The sequence below is a fragment of the Hyperolius riggenbachi genome, chromosome 1, assembly GCF_040937935.1.
Source record: "Hyperolius riggenbachi isolate aHypRig1 chromosome 1, aHypRig1.pri, whole genome shotgun sequence".
NCBI lineage: Eukaryota > Metazoa > Chordata > Amphibia > Anura > Hyperoliidae > Hyperolius > Hyperolius riggenbachi.
This window is the reverse complement of record NC_090646.1, coordinates 255000903-255017312: the sequence shown is the minus strand read 5'-3', so window position 1 is coordinate 255017312 and position 16410 is coordinate 255000903. Positions and strand designations below refer to the sequence as shown.

Below are 16410 nucleotides of genomic sequence, written 5' to 3'. Positions count from 1 at the left end.
AGAATAGCTACTTCTCCCAAATGTTGCCCCAATTTTGCAGAACCAGGGGATGGATATCTCAGCATACAGCAGGCCACTAACCATACAATCTGGTCCAATCTTATCACACCAATATCATTTGAGGACCTACTTAAAGTATCCATTCAAAATATATTCACTTTAACCTTCTTCTGCATAGATTTGGTAAAACTGGACAAAATGGTGCAATTAAGATTGTATGGTAGTGATTAACGTTCTGAACATAATCAAATGAACACAAATAAAATGATATGATGTCAAAGGTACATCTAATTAACATTTGCAAAGTGCTCCGGAGAGCATGCTGAGGAAAGAAAGATGGGAAGCCCAGGAACATGCCACATCCATCATCCTGAAGGTTTTCTCAAAGCCAACATACTAACTCTTCTCTGGGGTCTCCTTTGCTAAAAGTACACATACAGGTCCTTCTCAAAAATTTTGCAGTAATCTAATCGTATAAAGAATCGTATCGTGTAGATTGGGCTTTACCCATGATTGCGGTTTTGAGTAATGAACCAGGCTGGGTGTTAGCGAGAATAAATCTCGCTTCAGACCTCAGTTAGCAGGGGCATGTGTGCCCCTGCTAAAACGCTGCTATCCCGCGGCTTAACGGGGGTCCCTTCACCCCCAAATCCCCTCCGTGCAGCTGGGGAGCGCTTCCGCATTGGGGCACAGCTAACCGTCGCAGCCCCGCCCCACGCGCGTCTGTCAGCTCGTATCTCCGCCTCTCCCCCGCCCCTCTCAGTCTTCCTTCACTGAGAGGGGCGGGGAGAAGCGGCGATGCGCGTCTAATAGACGCGACTAGAGGCAGGGCTGCAGCCGTTAGCCCTGCCTCCAGGAAGAAAAAATTTTTACGACTAAATCTACGACCAAGTTTTGCGGGGGTGGGTTTAGGGGTGAAGGGACCCCCGTTTAGCCGCGGGATAGCGGCGTTTTAGGAGGGGCACACATGCACCTGCTTACTATGAGCTCTGAAGCGAGATTTATTCTCGCTTCAGAGTCTCTTTAAAAGCCTCAGGAATCTTTTGCAGGTGTTTAGAGTTAATTAGTTGTTTCAGATGATTAGGTTAATAGCTCGTTCAGAGAACCTTTCCATGATATGCTAATTTTTTGAGATAGGAATTTTGGGTTTTCATGAGCTGTATGCCAAAATCATCAATATTAAAACAATAAAAGGCCTGAACTACTTCAGTTGTGTGTAATAAATCTAAAATATATGAAAGTCTAATGTTTATCAGTACATTACAGAAAATAATGAACTTTATCACAATATGCTAATTTTTTGAATCAATAGAGAAGATAGCAGAGTGAGTGCACACTAATGCCTTATATTTCCTCAATACATTTCATACAACGGGGCAACATCCGGATGAAAAATCAGTATGATTTCATTATTTCAATGTGAGAAAAAGAGAATCCAGGAGCCACTTCGTCATCTCCAACTTCAATAAAAGCTTCAAACTTTAATTTAAATCTTCCAGTAAAAGAGGCATAATATGCTATAAAAGACATAACAGCAATACTTATCAATCTGAGGTAGTGCAGGAGGTGCGGAGGCTGGTCGACGATCGTTTCGCCCCTCTATGAGGGCTTTCTCGAGACCGTAAGATCGGTCTCGAGAAAGCCCTCATAGAGGGGCGAAACGATCGTCGACCAGCCTCCGCACCTCCTGCACTACCTCAGATTGATAAGTATTGCTGTTATATGTCTTTTATAGCATATTATGCCTCTTTTACTGGAAGATTTAAATTAAAGTTTGAAGCTTTTATTGAAGTTGGAGATGACGAAGTGGCTCCTGGATTCTCTTTTTCTCACATTGAAATAATGCTAATTTTTTGAGAAGGACCTGTATATGAAATGTCACCTAGAACAATCTTTTGTGCCAGTTACTGGTGAGTATACCAGTAACCAGTAGGTAAGTACAAGTATTAACCTCCCTGACTGTATGGACAAGTCAGGCTCATCCAGCAGTTCTAAAGCCCAATCTACACAATACGATTCTTTGTGCGATTCGATTACGATTCTATTTACGATCCGATTAAATCAGACATGTCCGATCAGGATTCGATTCTATTCGATTTGCCATTGCAAAACAATGGCGAATTGAATGGAATCCCGATTGGACATGTCGGATTTAATCGGATCATAAATAGAATCTTAATCGAATCGCACAAAGAATCGTATCGTGTAAATGGGGCTTTAGGCAGGGTTCCACGTCACATTTTATGCACGCTCTGAAAACCTGCAAGCGAAAACTCATACACAAAAACTTGAATTTTAATGCAAAAACGCATGTGAAAAACTGCACTTTTCTGCCAAAAAGCTGAAGAGTGGGAAAATAGACCTGGCAAAAAGGTTAAATATAAGTTGTTGTTTTTTTTACACGGTTTTGTGTCTGAACCTCTAAAACTTTAATTACACGCAAGATCTATACTAGAACATTGTTTGATACATTTTGGTAAGTCACAGGCAAAAAAAATTCATGAAAATTATTTGAACCACATTTTGCATAGACATCCAGCAGAAATTGAACACCAGGGAGGTTATACAAATTGGCAGATCTCAGAAAATGAAGTAGACAACAACATGGCTGGCTGTACTCACTAGCCTCTCCAAACTATAGCATGCAAACATTTTGGGCAATGCAAATCTTACATCTGTATGTAGCTCTAGTTACTGTATATATTACAGGACACATGACAAAATGCCGGGATGCATGAAAAATAGACGACGGACATTTTGCCACCAACTAGACAGAATAATTGTAGCCCACCTGATCCTGCTCTTGGATAGAGCACCTTCTGGGCTGTACAGGCATATATTTAAAAGTTCAGCAAGTTAAAATGGGCACAGACCTATCGCATAATAGATTATTAATACATTTACTGATATTCTACTACCACTTACTGTAACCTGTCATATTACCCCTCCCCTATCTATGCCTAACACTAACCCCTCTCCCCACACGCCTAGTTTAACTTTGCTGCAAGCTACCACCACAAGCCACTGCCATTCCTGCCACTAAAAAAAAAAAGTTTGACTACATAGCCTCTCTGCAGCTGCACAATGGCTCCACTCCAGAAACTTTGCAGAATCAGAAGATTAATATAATCCAGGAGCTGGCTTCTTGTACTGTCCAACATGAAGTGATCCAAATAAGGAGACTAAAAACGTTCTTATGCAGAACAGTTGCCCTGCTGGTTAGAACTGTTTAAGAAGATAAAACTGTCGTTAGTGCTTTGATAAATTCTCTGGCCCAGAGAATTTAGGGAACACAAAGGCCTCAATTCACTAAGCTTAACTCCTGTCTTTAATAACTCTTCAGAGCTGTTTTACAGTTATCACAATTATATCACCATGGTGATAACTGTAAAACAGCTCAGAAGAGTTATTAAAGACAGGAGTTAAGGTTAGTGAATTGAGGCCAAAGTGTTTACTTCCTGCTCTCTGAGCCTCTCTCTCAAAGCAGAGGAGAGTTAGGGAACACAGATTTACTTTCTGCTCTCTGAGCCTATCACACAAAAGAGAGGAGAGAGTATTTTGTGAACGCAAAAGGTTTACTTCCTGCACTCTGAGCCCATCACTCAAAGCAGAGGAAAGAGAATTTAGAGAATGCAAAATGTTCACTTCCTGCTCTCTGGACTGAGTGTTCTAACCAGGCTCTTTTAGCTGGGTGCTCCACCCAACTGTCATCAGCTTGCCTCATCATTTTCCTCCTATGCTGTAAGCAAAGTTGTGTCGGCCCTGCTCCTCCCCCCCCCCCCCCCCCCCCCCCCCCTTTGCACCTGGCTAATGCCACCCGGCTGGAGAAAAATTCTGGGGAGAACACTGTACAGTACACTCTATATCCAAACCATGAATGCTGTATTAACCTCCTTAGCGGTAACCCCGTGTGTGACACGGGGTAAGCCGCCGGAGGGTGCCGCTCAGGCCCTGCTGGGCCGATTTACATAATTTTTTTTTTGCTGGACGCAGCTAGCACTTTGCTAGTTGCGCCAGCACCCCGATCGCCACCGCCGCGCGCCCGATCGCCGCTATCCGGTGCGGCGCGCGCCCCCCCCCCCCCCCAGACCCCGAGCGCTGCCTGGCCAATCAGTGCCAGGCAGCGCCGAGGGGTGGATCGGGACTCCCAATGACGTCCCTGACGTCATCCCGCCCTGTCACCATGGCGACGGGGGAAGCCCTCCAGGAAATCCCGTTCTTTGAACGGGATTTCCTGATCGGAGATCGCCGAAGGCGATCGAAGAGGGCGGGGGGATGCCGCTGAGCAGCGGCTATCATGTAGCGAGCCCTCGGCTCGCTACATGATTAAAAAAAAAAAAATTTAAAAAAAACTGCTGCGCTTCCCCCTGGCGGTATTTTTCATACCGCCAAGGGGGTTAAATGTTAAACTACAGTAAATAAAAGTGTATTAACCTGGAGGGAGCCATGAAACCCAGTCTTTAAAGAAAACCTGTAACTAAAAAAGTTCCCCTGGGGTACTCACCTCGGGTGGGGGAAGCCTCCAGATCCTATCGAGGCTTCCCCCATCCATCCATCCTCCTCCTGTGTCCCACGGCGGTCTTGCTGTGCCCCTCTGAACAGCAGGGATGTAAATACTTACCTTTCCAGCTGCAGCGCAGTATCGGCTCTCCGCTCGGAGATAGGCGGAAATAGCCAATCGATGTCGGTCCACTCTACTGCACAGGCACAAGTCTCCTGCGCCTGCGTAGTAGAGCAGACCCTACAGAGATTGGCTATTTCTGCCTATCTCCATGCTGAGAGCTGCAACAGCGCTCCCGCTGGAGCCAGGGAAGGTAAATATATCAAGCCTTGTCAGGCTTATCGAGCCATGCTTGCAGGGCGCTTCGGGGGAGCCAGTGATGGATTTCCTGCAGCTACAAGGATGGGAAAGCCTTATTGGGACCCTGAGGATGGCTAATGGAAGGCAAAAGTGCTCTCAGATTCCATTTAATAAGGGAGCTGAACTGAATGCCCCACTGGGGGGAGCGACTATGATCGGCACACAATGTACGGCTTCCATCACTCGTGCTGAGGAAGAGGATAAAAAGCAATCGATCGTGCTTGGGCATTGTTAAAGATCTGTCGTTACGATCGTTGGCCCCATGTATACACAGAATGATTGTAAGCTGAAACAATCGCTTTCTGTATGCACCACCTTAAAGGACAACTGTAGAGAGAGGTATAAGGAGGCTGCCATATTTATTTCCTTTTAGGCAACGCCAGTTGCCTGGCAGCCCTGCTGGTCTATTAGGCTGCAGTAATGTCTAAATAACACACCTGAAACAAGCATGCAGCTAATCTTGTCAGATCTGACAATGTCAGAAACACTTGATACTTGTTCAGGGTCTAATGCTAAAAGTATTAGAGGCAGAGGATCAGCAGGTCTGCTCCACAACTGGTATTGCTTAACCACGTAAGCCCGCAGGGTTTTTTTTGTTTTTGTTTTTGTTTTTTTTTTGCATCTGAGCAACTTTCACCTCCCATTCATTCGCTAATAACTTTATCACTACTCATCATAATGAATTGATCTATATCTTGTTTTTTCTGCCACCAATTAGGCTTTCTTTAGGTGATACATTTTGCTAAGAATTAATTTATTCTAAATCCATTTTAACAGGGATGTTAAGAAAGAAATGGAAAAAAAAAATCATTTCTCAGTTTTTTGGCCATTACAGTTTGAAATTGATACATGCTACGATAATTAAAACCCATGTATTTTATTTGCCCACTTTTTCCGCTTATTACACCATTTAAATTATGTCCATATCACAATGTATGGCGCCGATATTTTATTTGGAAATAAAGGTGCATTTATTTCAATTTGCGTCCATCACCATTTACAAGCCCATAATTAAAAATATATTAATATACTCCTTTGACATGCATATTTAAAAAGTTCAGACCCTTAGGTAACTATTTATGGTTTGTTTTTGTTTATTTTATTTTTTTTTATTAAATTTATTTGGGAAATTTTCGGTGTGGGAGGTAAACAGGGGATTTTACATATAAAATAATGTATTTCTTTAATAAAATATGGATGTGGGTGTAGTTTTACTATTTGGCCACAAGATGGCCACAGTCAAAAAGTAATGGGAGCAATCGATCTCGCTCCCAGGAAGAAGAATGAAGACAAGACAGGAAACTTTTTTTCACTTAGAAAAACTGCAGCCTCTGATAAGAGGTTGTCTGTTTTTCTGCGGGGGACATTGATCAGTGAATGGGATCTATAATCCGGCAGCGGGAGCACGCCCGGGAGTGCACGCAGCCTATCTGAACGAAAATGTTCGTCCAGATAGGCCTAAGTGGTTAAAAAGCAATACAAAACTGGCAGCCTCCATACCTCTCACCTCAGTTGTCCTTTATGTGGCTATGATCTTGTCTCTGCATCAATTCAGACGCCAGATGACACTGGCAAGTACAGGTGAGAACAAGACTCGGCAGGGTTCCTTTTCTAGCATCAATGCTATAAACCAATAACCGTAAGGCTGCTCTAAATGCAGCAAAACCATCTTCTTGTAAGCGCATGCAGACAGTTCGGGGAACGTGTTCATGCGCAAACTCCTTATAACTCTACCTTTCTTCTCATTGACATCTTGCTCACTTTCAGGGTTGTATAGTTCATCATCTTGATCCGGAGCTTCAGTTAAAATGTCATCTAAAACATTCACTTCACCATCTGGAGCAAAACAAAAAAAACAAAACATGATTAAACTTCCTACGAATGAAAAAGATATGGATAGAATTCTGATGCATAATAAAAAAAAATGGCCCAAGAATCTTAATAAAACAAAGTTACATTACAACCAGCATTGGTGTGTGCAGCAATTAACAACAGATTTAAATTGGCTTCTAGAACAGAACTGATGATTTTGCATTTTCATACTGCATTGTTTACAGTACATAGTCAACCTATATACATAAAAATAACAAAATAATGCAGCAAAGGCAATTTACACCTAATAATATGCAAAGTTATTTTAAGAAATCAAACACACAGCAGTAGAAATTAAAGTTCCCTTTATCTAAGCAGGGCTGTGGAGTTGAGGAGCCGGGAGAAATTTTTAGGTACCTGGACGCCTCATAAACTGAGGCGTCTGATGATTTTTGTGCCCACTCCACAGCCCTACTTCTTAGGTACACTTCAAGTAGAGAGATTTTGGGCCCTTTTCCATTCCATCTGATTCGGCAGGCTACAGTAAAACTAATGGAAACAGCAGTGGCCATTTCTATTAGTGCAATCTGATTGCATTGCGATTTTGCCCCGAGGGCAATTATCGTACTGACGTGTTTTGGATGCAACTGAGCTTCTAAACTGCATATAGCAGCTCAAAAGCATTAGTGGAAGTTAGTTTAAAATACTATAGCATTGCAGCACAATTGCGTATCATACTGGAAAAGAGCCCTTTTATAGCACCAATATTATCTGCAACGTTGTACACAGAGGTATAGTCTTGTCACTAACTGTCCCTCAGCAAAGCTCACAATCTAATCCCTACCACAGTCATGTGTCCATAATATAGTCTAGGGCCAGATTTTTTCAAGTGTACCTGAGAACTAAGATAATTTAAAAAAAAAAAAATCTACATACCTGGGGCTCCCTCCAGCCCTGTTCAGTCAGGTTCATAGATCTTTATGGGAGAGGGAACTACACTCCACTGCAGCACATGGAGGTGGTGGGGCCAACTAGGAGTGCAGTGAATATTAATGAGGATGAGAGGCACACACTAGCTGCTCTCTCCTAGTAGTGTGTCAGCTGCAGTGTGAGAAAGATTTTCTGCTGTCACCTAGAGGATGCTATCTGAATTACAGGATTCAGGTTTGTAGCATTCAAGGGCCGGTTCTGATAGAAGTGGAGTGAGGAGGAAAGCGTTGAAGAGAGCCCAAGACTGCCGGGTGCTCACCAAAATTAGCTGGGCAGAGCACTCGGCTGATAGGGCTTGGGGAGATCACTTTGAACATCTTAGGAATCTTTTCTTTCCTCCTTAACCATTCATGCCAACTGGACGTGATCCTCCTTGTCCAAGCGGCTGCTCTGCTACTGTTGCGCACTCCCGTGCAAGCGCTTTAAACAACGTTTCAGAACCTCTCTGGTGTGCACCAGCCCTCTCACATTATTACATTTAAAACGAACTGTTTATTTCCCCACACCAAAAATACCCAAATAACATTTTTCATGGGAAAAAAATTACAATAAAAAAATAAAAGTTACCTAAGGGTCGGAACTTTTTAAATACGCATGTGAAGAGGGTACATTACGAAAAAATTTTTAATTATAAGCTTGTAAATAGTGATGGGATGCACCTTTATTTCCAAATAAAATATTTGGCGCCATACATTGTGATAGGGACAAAATTTAAATGGTGTAATAACCGAGACAAATGGGCAAATAAAATACATAGGTTTTAATTATGGTAGCATGTATTTGAAAGCTATAATGGCTGAAAACTGAGAAATCTTTTTTTCAATTTTTTTCTTAATATTCCTGTTGAATTTAAAAAAAAATAATTCTTAGCAAAATGTACCACCCAAAGAAAGCCTAATTGGTGGCGGAAAAAACAAGATATCGATCAATTGTGATAATTACCGTAGTAATAAAGTTATTAGCTAATGAATGGGAGGTAAAAATTGCTCTGTTGCATAAGGTGAAAAATCTCTGAGGGCTGAAATGATTAAAGGACAACTAAAGCGAGAGGGATATGGAGGCTGCCATATTTATTTCCTTTTAAAGAGACTCTGAAGCAAGAAAAAAAAATATATATAGTTTTACCTACTAGTATGCATAAGCATTATGATGAGAGGTGAAACGAGGGATTTTACCCCCCAAATCCCAGGGCAAATATCCACAACTTTCAAAGTCGTGGATTTTGCCGCCCGGGGAGGCAGAGCTTAGCGCTGCAGCTCTGCCTCTGATGAAATCAATCTCCCTGCGGATCGCTGCCTCTCCCTGCCCGAGAGGCGGCGATTAACTTCTAAAGAGGCAGAGCTACTGTGCTCAGCTCTGCCTCTTTCAGGAAGCGCTGCCAAGATTCACCCCAGGGGATTTGGGGCGGTATAAAGCCCCTGTTTTGCCGCTGGAATGTGGCGTTTCACCTCTCCTCATAATGCTTATGCATACTAGCAGGTAAAAATATCAATTTTTTCTTGCTTCAGACTCTAAGCAATATCAGTTGCCTGGCTGTCCTACTGATCCTCTGCCTCTAATACTTTTAGCCATAGACCCTGAACAAGCATGCAGCAGATCAGGCGTTACTGACACTGTCAGATCTGACAAGATTAGCTGCGTGCTTGTTTCTGGTGTTATTCAGACACTGCTGCAGCCAAATAGATCAGCAGGGCTCTCAGGCAACTGGTATGGTTTTAAATGAAATACATGTGGCAACCTCGATATTCTTCTCACTTCAGTTGTCCTTTAACCGATTCCCTTTAACCAATTCACCCCCAAGGGTTTTTACCCTAACAGACCAGAGCAATTCTCACCTGTCAGTTTCCTCCCTTTTATTCCCTAATAACTTTATTACTACCTATCACAATAAAATGATCTATACCTCGTTTTTTTCACCACTAATTAGGCTTTCTGTGGGTAGTACATTTTGCTAAGAATTTTTTTATTCTAAATACGTTTTAGTGGGAAAATAAATGGAAAAAAATTCTCAGTTTTCGGCCATTATAGTTTTAAAATTAAACATTCCCCTGTGGATAAAACTGACATTTGCCAAGTTGTCCCGATTATTAAACTGTTTAACCTCTTGAGGACTGCACTGTTAAACCCCCCTAAAGACCAGGCCTTTTTTTGCTGAAATGGCCGCTGCAGGGCCGCACAACACAGCACACGAGCGATCCCCCCCCCCCCCTTTTCCCCCACCAACAGAGCTCTCCGTTGGTGGGGTCTGATCACCCCCCTTGTGTTTTTTTTTTTACAAATATTGTTTATTTTCTTTATTAAAAACGACTAATTTTTTTTTGCCCTCCCTCCCCCGCAGCCGGCCAATCACGGCGATCGGCTGTCATAGGCTTCTGCCTATGAGAGCCAATCGCTCCCTTGTCCCCAGTACAGCGCTGCTGCTGATTGTAAAGACGGCGACAGCCGCTTGGAGACTAAAGGCAGGGCAGAGCTCCGCCCCCCGAGCAGGAGATGCGCGCGATCTCCTGCAACACAGAGCCCCAGGACTTGCGCCAATTGGGGTTAGGCGGCCCCGGGGCTGCCGCCGTGGCCACGACCATCGACGTGGGGCAGTCGGGAGGTAGTTAAATTATGTCCCTACCACAATGTATGGCGACATTATTTGGAAATATAGGTGGCTTTGGAAGTGTAGGTTATTTTATTAATATTGTGTATGCATGTATGTGTCATTTTACTTTTTGGCCACAAAATGGCGTTTTTACATTTAACTAGCTGTGACGGTTTCCAGTTTTATAAATGATGGTGGCCACAGATCACTGTCACATGTATTCATTCCAGGCATTGCGATTGTTTCCCAATCACTGAACACGGAATCTCGCTGGAAGCGGTGGCAGGAGCGGCGCACACAAGTGCGGAGCGCCGGCGGGAATGCGCGACTTATTAAAACGTCATGTTGCTGTTAGGCTCAAACAGGATGATTTAATAAGTCAAGATACCAGAGCCTTTTTTTATTTTTTCACTTCCTGATCGGCTCATAGTAATCAGGAGCCAATGAAAACAGATAGCAGAGATTTGTGCCAGTGGGGACGCGCCATTGTGCCCCAGTGCCCGGGAGCTGACGGCATAAAAGCTACAATACATCAGACTTAGGCAGCCACAAGTGCGACACAGTTTTAACTATCAGCGGTCCCAGAACAGCAAATCCACTTCAAGTAGACTTTAAGCAAGTTCAGGGACACTTGCATCTACACGTCGTGTGTTCATAGGTTAACGATCTAGCACCTGGTTTCTCAGCATGTTGTACACATACACCAAGAGGTACTTCTGTTATGTTCACCTGGGTATTGGGCACCGATGGAGCCCAAAGCACCGTCCCTCCCTAGTGTAAATATGCTCCCATGCATACATTTACTTTACCTGTCTGCTGCCACACTGCCCATCCGTCTTACGCTTCCTCCATTTGTGCTCGCATGCTGCTGGTGAATAGCAAGCGTGTGACGTCACACGCGCGCCATGTCTTATACACCAGCACAGTGAAGCAAATGGAGAAAGCCAAAGGATAAGCACCGTGGCCGGCGACAGCAGACAGGTAATGTATAAATATATGCACGGGGTGGTGGCACATTTACACTAGTGGTGTAGCCACGGATGCAGCTTATTAGCACCACGGAATATGTTGGCGCTTTGTAAATCAATAATTCTCAAGAGATTTCGTGTTGAAATCTATTAGGAATCAGCCTGCATAGGATGGGCAGCCAACTGATCAGATTCGATCAGAGAGAAGTCTGTCTCTTGGTCAAATCTGCCAATCATCACTAGATGTATGGGTACCTTTACTGCTGCACGCATTGATGGGTGGTCAGGTTAATTACTCACCCATTCTTCCATAATTTATTTAATGCCACAAACTCCATCACCCACCATCAGCAAGACAGCCATGGCCTTTTTTCCTTAAGTCTTCCAAAGCTCTGTAGTCACCCCCACCTGCGTTGCCACAGCTCGTGCCCAGCTCAGCAGCCACCAATTAGGCTGCAGCTGCCGCAAGCCGGTGGGGTGGCTGCAGAGCTTTGCATGACTTCAGGAAATAAAAAAAACCCATTGGGAATTTTGTGAAGGAGGCGGGCAGAGTTTCTGACATTATGAATTAAGAGCAAGCAGGTAATATTACCTTACTGCAGGCTGTGCATTTTACAGCAATGGTCCTCTTTAAAGAGAACCCGAGGTGGGTTTGAAGAATATTATCTGCATACAGAGGCTGGATCTGCCTATACAGCCCAGCCTCTGTTGCTATCCCAAACCCCCCTAAGGTCCCCCTGCACTCTGCAATCCCTCATAAATCACAGCCACGCTGCTGACAAACAGCTTGTCAGAACTGGCTGTGTTTATCTCTATAGTGTCAGTCTGCTGCTCTCCCCGCCTCCTGCAGAACTCTAGTCCCCGCCTGCATCCCTTCCCTCCCTGCTGATTGGAGGGAAGGGACGGGGGCAGGGACCGGAGCTATGCAGGAGGCGGGGGAGCAGCTGAGACTGACACTACAGATGTAAATACAGCCTCACAGCACGGCTGTGATTTATGAGGGATTGCAGAGTGCAGGGGGACCTTAGTGGGGTTTGGGATAGCAACAGAGGCTGGGCTGTATAGGCAGATCCAGCCTCTGTATGCAGATAACATTCTTTAAACACACCTCGGGTTCTCTTTAAAGCAAATCTGTGAGGTGTGCTGCAGCATATCGTGGATACTTATCTCGGGAGGGGGAAGCCTCTGCACCTTACAGAGGATTTTCCAATTCCCCTCAACCAGGCCGATCCAGTGATGAGATTGCCGAAGTGTGGCCACACTGCGCCTGCACTGTAGCACGGACCCACTCGGGCTCCAGTAGAAAAAGCCTAGCCTGATCAAGTCTGAGCTACTGGCCAGGTGTCTACAAGCATTTCTGGCCTTCTGGGGGACCCAGTGCAAGCCTCTGGAAGACCCAAGGTCTTCCCTTAGCCTGTAGGGCCACAGTAAACCATGAGGCTTGAAGCCCATTCACACACAATTGTGAAGCAACAAATACATGTGGGAAAGGGTACATAAAAGGATGTTATCCAGAATCAGGAATATATGATGCAATGTCGATAAACACTGGTTTCTCTCGATAAACACCTAGGTTCTCAACATGATATGCAGACCTTTGTGGGTACCTTAGGGGCCATTTGAAATGGCCAGTAAATATATTCTAGTAAATTTTGTGGCTAAAAACATTTTCTGATAATCAAAATAATCAATTAATATTTGGTAAGCATTTAACAAAAAATGAGTATTCCTAACAAGCGTACACGTGTAAAGGGCTACTTGGCACGATCTTCAAACCAGAAGGTAGACGGCAAATATATGTCGTCACAAAGGGTTAGGTATTGTGAAACACTGCAGATTACACACATATGAAACAGCTGCACCTGCTCAGCAGCCATGATGATCCCTGAGCGGATACCACCAGCTATATGTGTGCATCCCATAGGCCAGCAGACAAAGCCTGTGTATACAGGAGCACGCAGCCTCCAGCCCTCACCAGCAGACTCTATACACCATCACCAGGATTACCTTTGCTCGGCTCTCCTCTCTCGGGCTCCATCCTCCTCTCCCGGGTCCGCCGCCTTCGCCGATGCTGGGCCCCTCTGCTGTCTTGGCCACTGGCGGATGTCACGGTGTCCCCCCCGCCCCGCCGGGCGCCCCGCTCTCCTGCCGTGGCGAAGCCGATCCCGCGGGGAGCGACCAGTTCACAGGAGTGCTGAGAGGGTGCGGGAAGTCACGTAACCCGTCCAGCGTCTCCCAGCCTCGGCAGCGTACTGCTGTGTGTGACCTGCGGACTGTCGCCTCCTTTCTTCCTCTCACCCTGCTCTACGCACAAAATGGCGGTGCTACACTTCCCCCTCCTGCGACAACAACACCCCACTCCCAGCATACACCGCTCACTGACGTCACTCCATCCCTCTTGCTTCCTGCCTTCCTCTCCTTCTGGTGGTGATGATTCTGATACTAGAAGTGCAGTAGCAATAGTAGAGAAGGGACTTTTTCAATGATGGAGAATTGAAAGGATATATTAAAGAAATTAAAAGGCTGGATAGTTACATATGTTACCCTGAGTTTGTATTGTTTTAATCGGATTTTAGACTTAGAAAAGCTGAGGAAACGTTCAATAGGGCAACTTTCCTGCACCCAATAAGGCATTTTACTGAAATTCAGCTGTGCTGTGATTGGAGAATTGTTTCCTATGAGGTTTCCCCTAAACATAGCTATCAACTGTCCCTCTTTTGGAGTGACAATCCCTCTTTGGGACCCCTGTCCCTCTTTCTTCCTCTTTTGTTCCTCTTTCAGGACTGATGTACATATCTGTGTAAAAATATATGTATTATTCTACTGAAAAAAATTGTTTTATTGACTTTAAACATTATTCCCATAGTTTAAATTGATATTTTTTTATTTTCAAATATTAAGAAGAGAAATGGACCAGGATAGAAAGGACCAGTGCATAGCTCCCAACTGTCCCTCTTTCGGAGGGACAGTCCCTCCTTGGGTGCCCTGTCCCTCTTTCCTCCTCATTGGTCCCTCTTTCAGGACTTTGCCCCTCTTTCTATGTAAATATATATATTTCTCTACTAAAAATATGTTTGATTGACTCTAAACTTTATTCCCATCCTTTCAATTGATATAATACTCATTTTAAAATGATAATATGAAGGAAAATGAATCACGATAGAGAGGACCAGTGTTGTTTGAATTATAAAACAACATTTTTCTTATGAAATCTTTATGGTATTTTTGACTAGGGATGTGTTAGGGGTGTGGGCAGGGGTGTGGGTTAAGTGTCCCTCTTTTTCATCTCAAAAAGTTGGGAGGTATGCCAGTGTGGTTTGAGTTCTAAAAGAACATATTTTTCATTTTAAATCTTTATGGCATGCATGACTAGGGGTGTACCGTCGGCATGATAAGTGGTGTGATAGGGGTGTGGTTTAAAGTGATCTAAGCAGCTCCTGGCTTCAAATAGCTGAAAGGGCTGCCATGTTTCAGGAGTTCAAAAACTCCTGCTGCTTTTACAATGTCTTATCCAGGCTAGGTGTGAAATTCTTCAAGTGCGTCTTATGTTTTCTGTTTGAAGTACAATGGGGAAGGTTTAGGATTTGTTTGTGGTCAATTAAGTCTAATGAGGTGATTTCTTATCAGCCTTCCGTCATCTGTTGATCTTTGTCCACAGGTCCTTTCACGGACTCAAGAAGTGTGTATTTTAACCCTTAAATGTAAAAAGATGAGGTAAAACAAAAGGTTTTTTTTAACCACTTCGCATCCAGACCTTGTTTTCCCCTTATTGACCAGAGCAGTTTTGACGCTTTAGCGGTGTCCCTTTTTAATCAGCCATAACTTTATCCCTACTCACGACACCTAAATGATCTAGGTATCGTTTTTTTCAGGACAAACTAGACTTTCATTGGCGGGTATTTTGTCCCTAGACCAGGGGTCTGCAACCCGCGGCTCCAGAGCCGCATGCGGCTCTTTTTCACCTTTGCCGCGGCTCCTAGGCCGCGACTTAGCCGTGGCTCAGGTAGTGTGTGTCAGTGGCTGCGGCGCACGTGTGACGTGTGCTGCGCTGGCCGGCAGCCTATCAGAGAGGCCGCCGGACCGGTGGAGTGCAGGGCTTCGGGCGGCCATTTTCCCGTAGCCCTGCAGTGCAATGCAGGCAGGACGTGACGTCGGGAAGGAAGAGGATCGTGAGAGTTGCACACCACAAGGAGGTCGGGACAGGAGGAGATCGTGACAGGAGGTTGTGCATATTGGGGTCAGATCTGCTGAAGGATTGTGCATATCGGGGTCATATCTGCTAACGATTTGTGCATATCGGGGTCATATCTGCTAACGATTTGGGCATATTGGGGTCATATCTGCTAACGATTTGTGCATATTGGGGTCATATCTGCTAACGATTTGTGCATTTTGGGGTCATATCTGCTAACGATTTGTGCATTTTGGGGTCATATCTGCTAACGATTTGTGCATTTTGGGGTCATATCTGCTAACGATTTGTGCATATTGGGGTCATATCTGCTAACGATTTGTGCATTTTGGGGTCCTATCTGCTAACGATTTGTGCATATTGGGGTCATATCTGCTAACGATTTGTGCATATTGGGGTCATATCTGCTAACGATTTGTGCATATTCGGGTCATATCTGATCCTGTATATAGCATTAAGGTAAGAAACAATATATGCAGTGTTAGATTTGTTTTATAATGGTTTTGCGGCTCCCAATTTTTTTCTCTTTTCGGGAAACGGGTCCAACTGGCTCTTTATGTCTTAAAGGTTGCAGACCCCTGCCCTAGACCAAAAAAGTTTTCTATGCATTTTAATGGAAAAAAGAGGGGAAAAATGAAAAAAATGCATTTTTGCTCAGTTTTTATCAATTCCAGTTTAAAAATAAAAAGTGCCACAGAAGATAAAAACATGTCACCAGTATTCTGTCCCCTAGTATAGATAGCAAAATGTGTCCCGAGTATCAGACCCCCCCCCCCCCCCTTATAGCCAGATGTGTCCCCAATATCAGTCCTCCCCAGCATAGCCCGATGTGTCCTCTGTGTTTGGCACCTCCCAGCATAGATCGATAGATGTATCCCCAGGATTGCTGCCCCTCATGTGTCCATATGTGTCCCCAGGAATAGTGGTCCCCCATTATAGCCAGATGCGCCCTCAGGATTAGCGGGTGCACCCTGGATTAGGGCCCCCCACCATTATAGCC

The 16410-nt window shown here is 44.4% G+C and overlaps 1 protein-coding gene across 5 annotated transcripts in view; it reads right to left on the bottom strand.

Moving 5' to 3' along the window:
• YTHDC1 (YTH N6-methyladenosine RNA binding protein C1) overlaps nucleotides 1–13571 on the bottom strand; it is an 87741-nt gene extending 74170 nt beyond the window's left edge. For 4 of the 5 annotated variants that reach the window (XM_068232994.1, XM_068233004.1, XM_068233022.1 and 1 more), the window contains exons 1-2: nucleotides 13226–13571; nucleotides 6596–6697 (exon numbers count right to left, since the gene is read on the bottom strand). In XM_068232994.1, the coding sequence (XP_068089095.1) occupies nucleotides 6596–6697; nucleotides 13226–13256 (133 nt within the window). In that variant the 5' untranslated portion in view covers nucleotides 13257–13571. The remainder of the gene's footprint in view (nucleotides 1–6595; nucleotides 6698–13225) is intronic. The other variant, XM_068233013.1, reaches the window with a different exon arrangement.
• Nucleotides 13572–16410: the final 2839 nt, after the last annotated feature.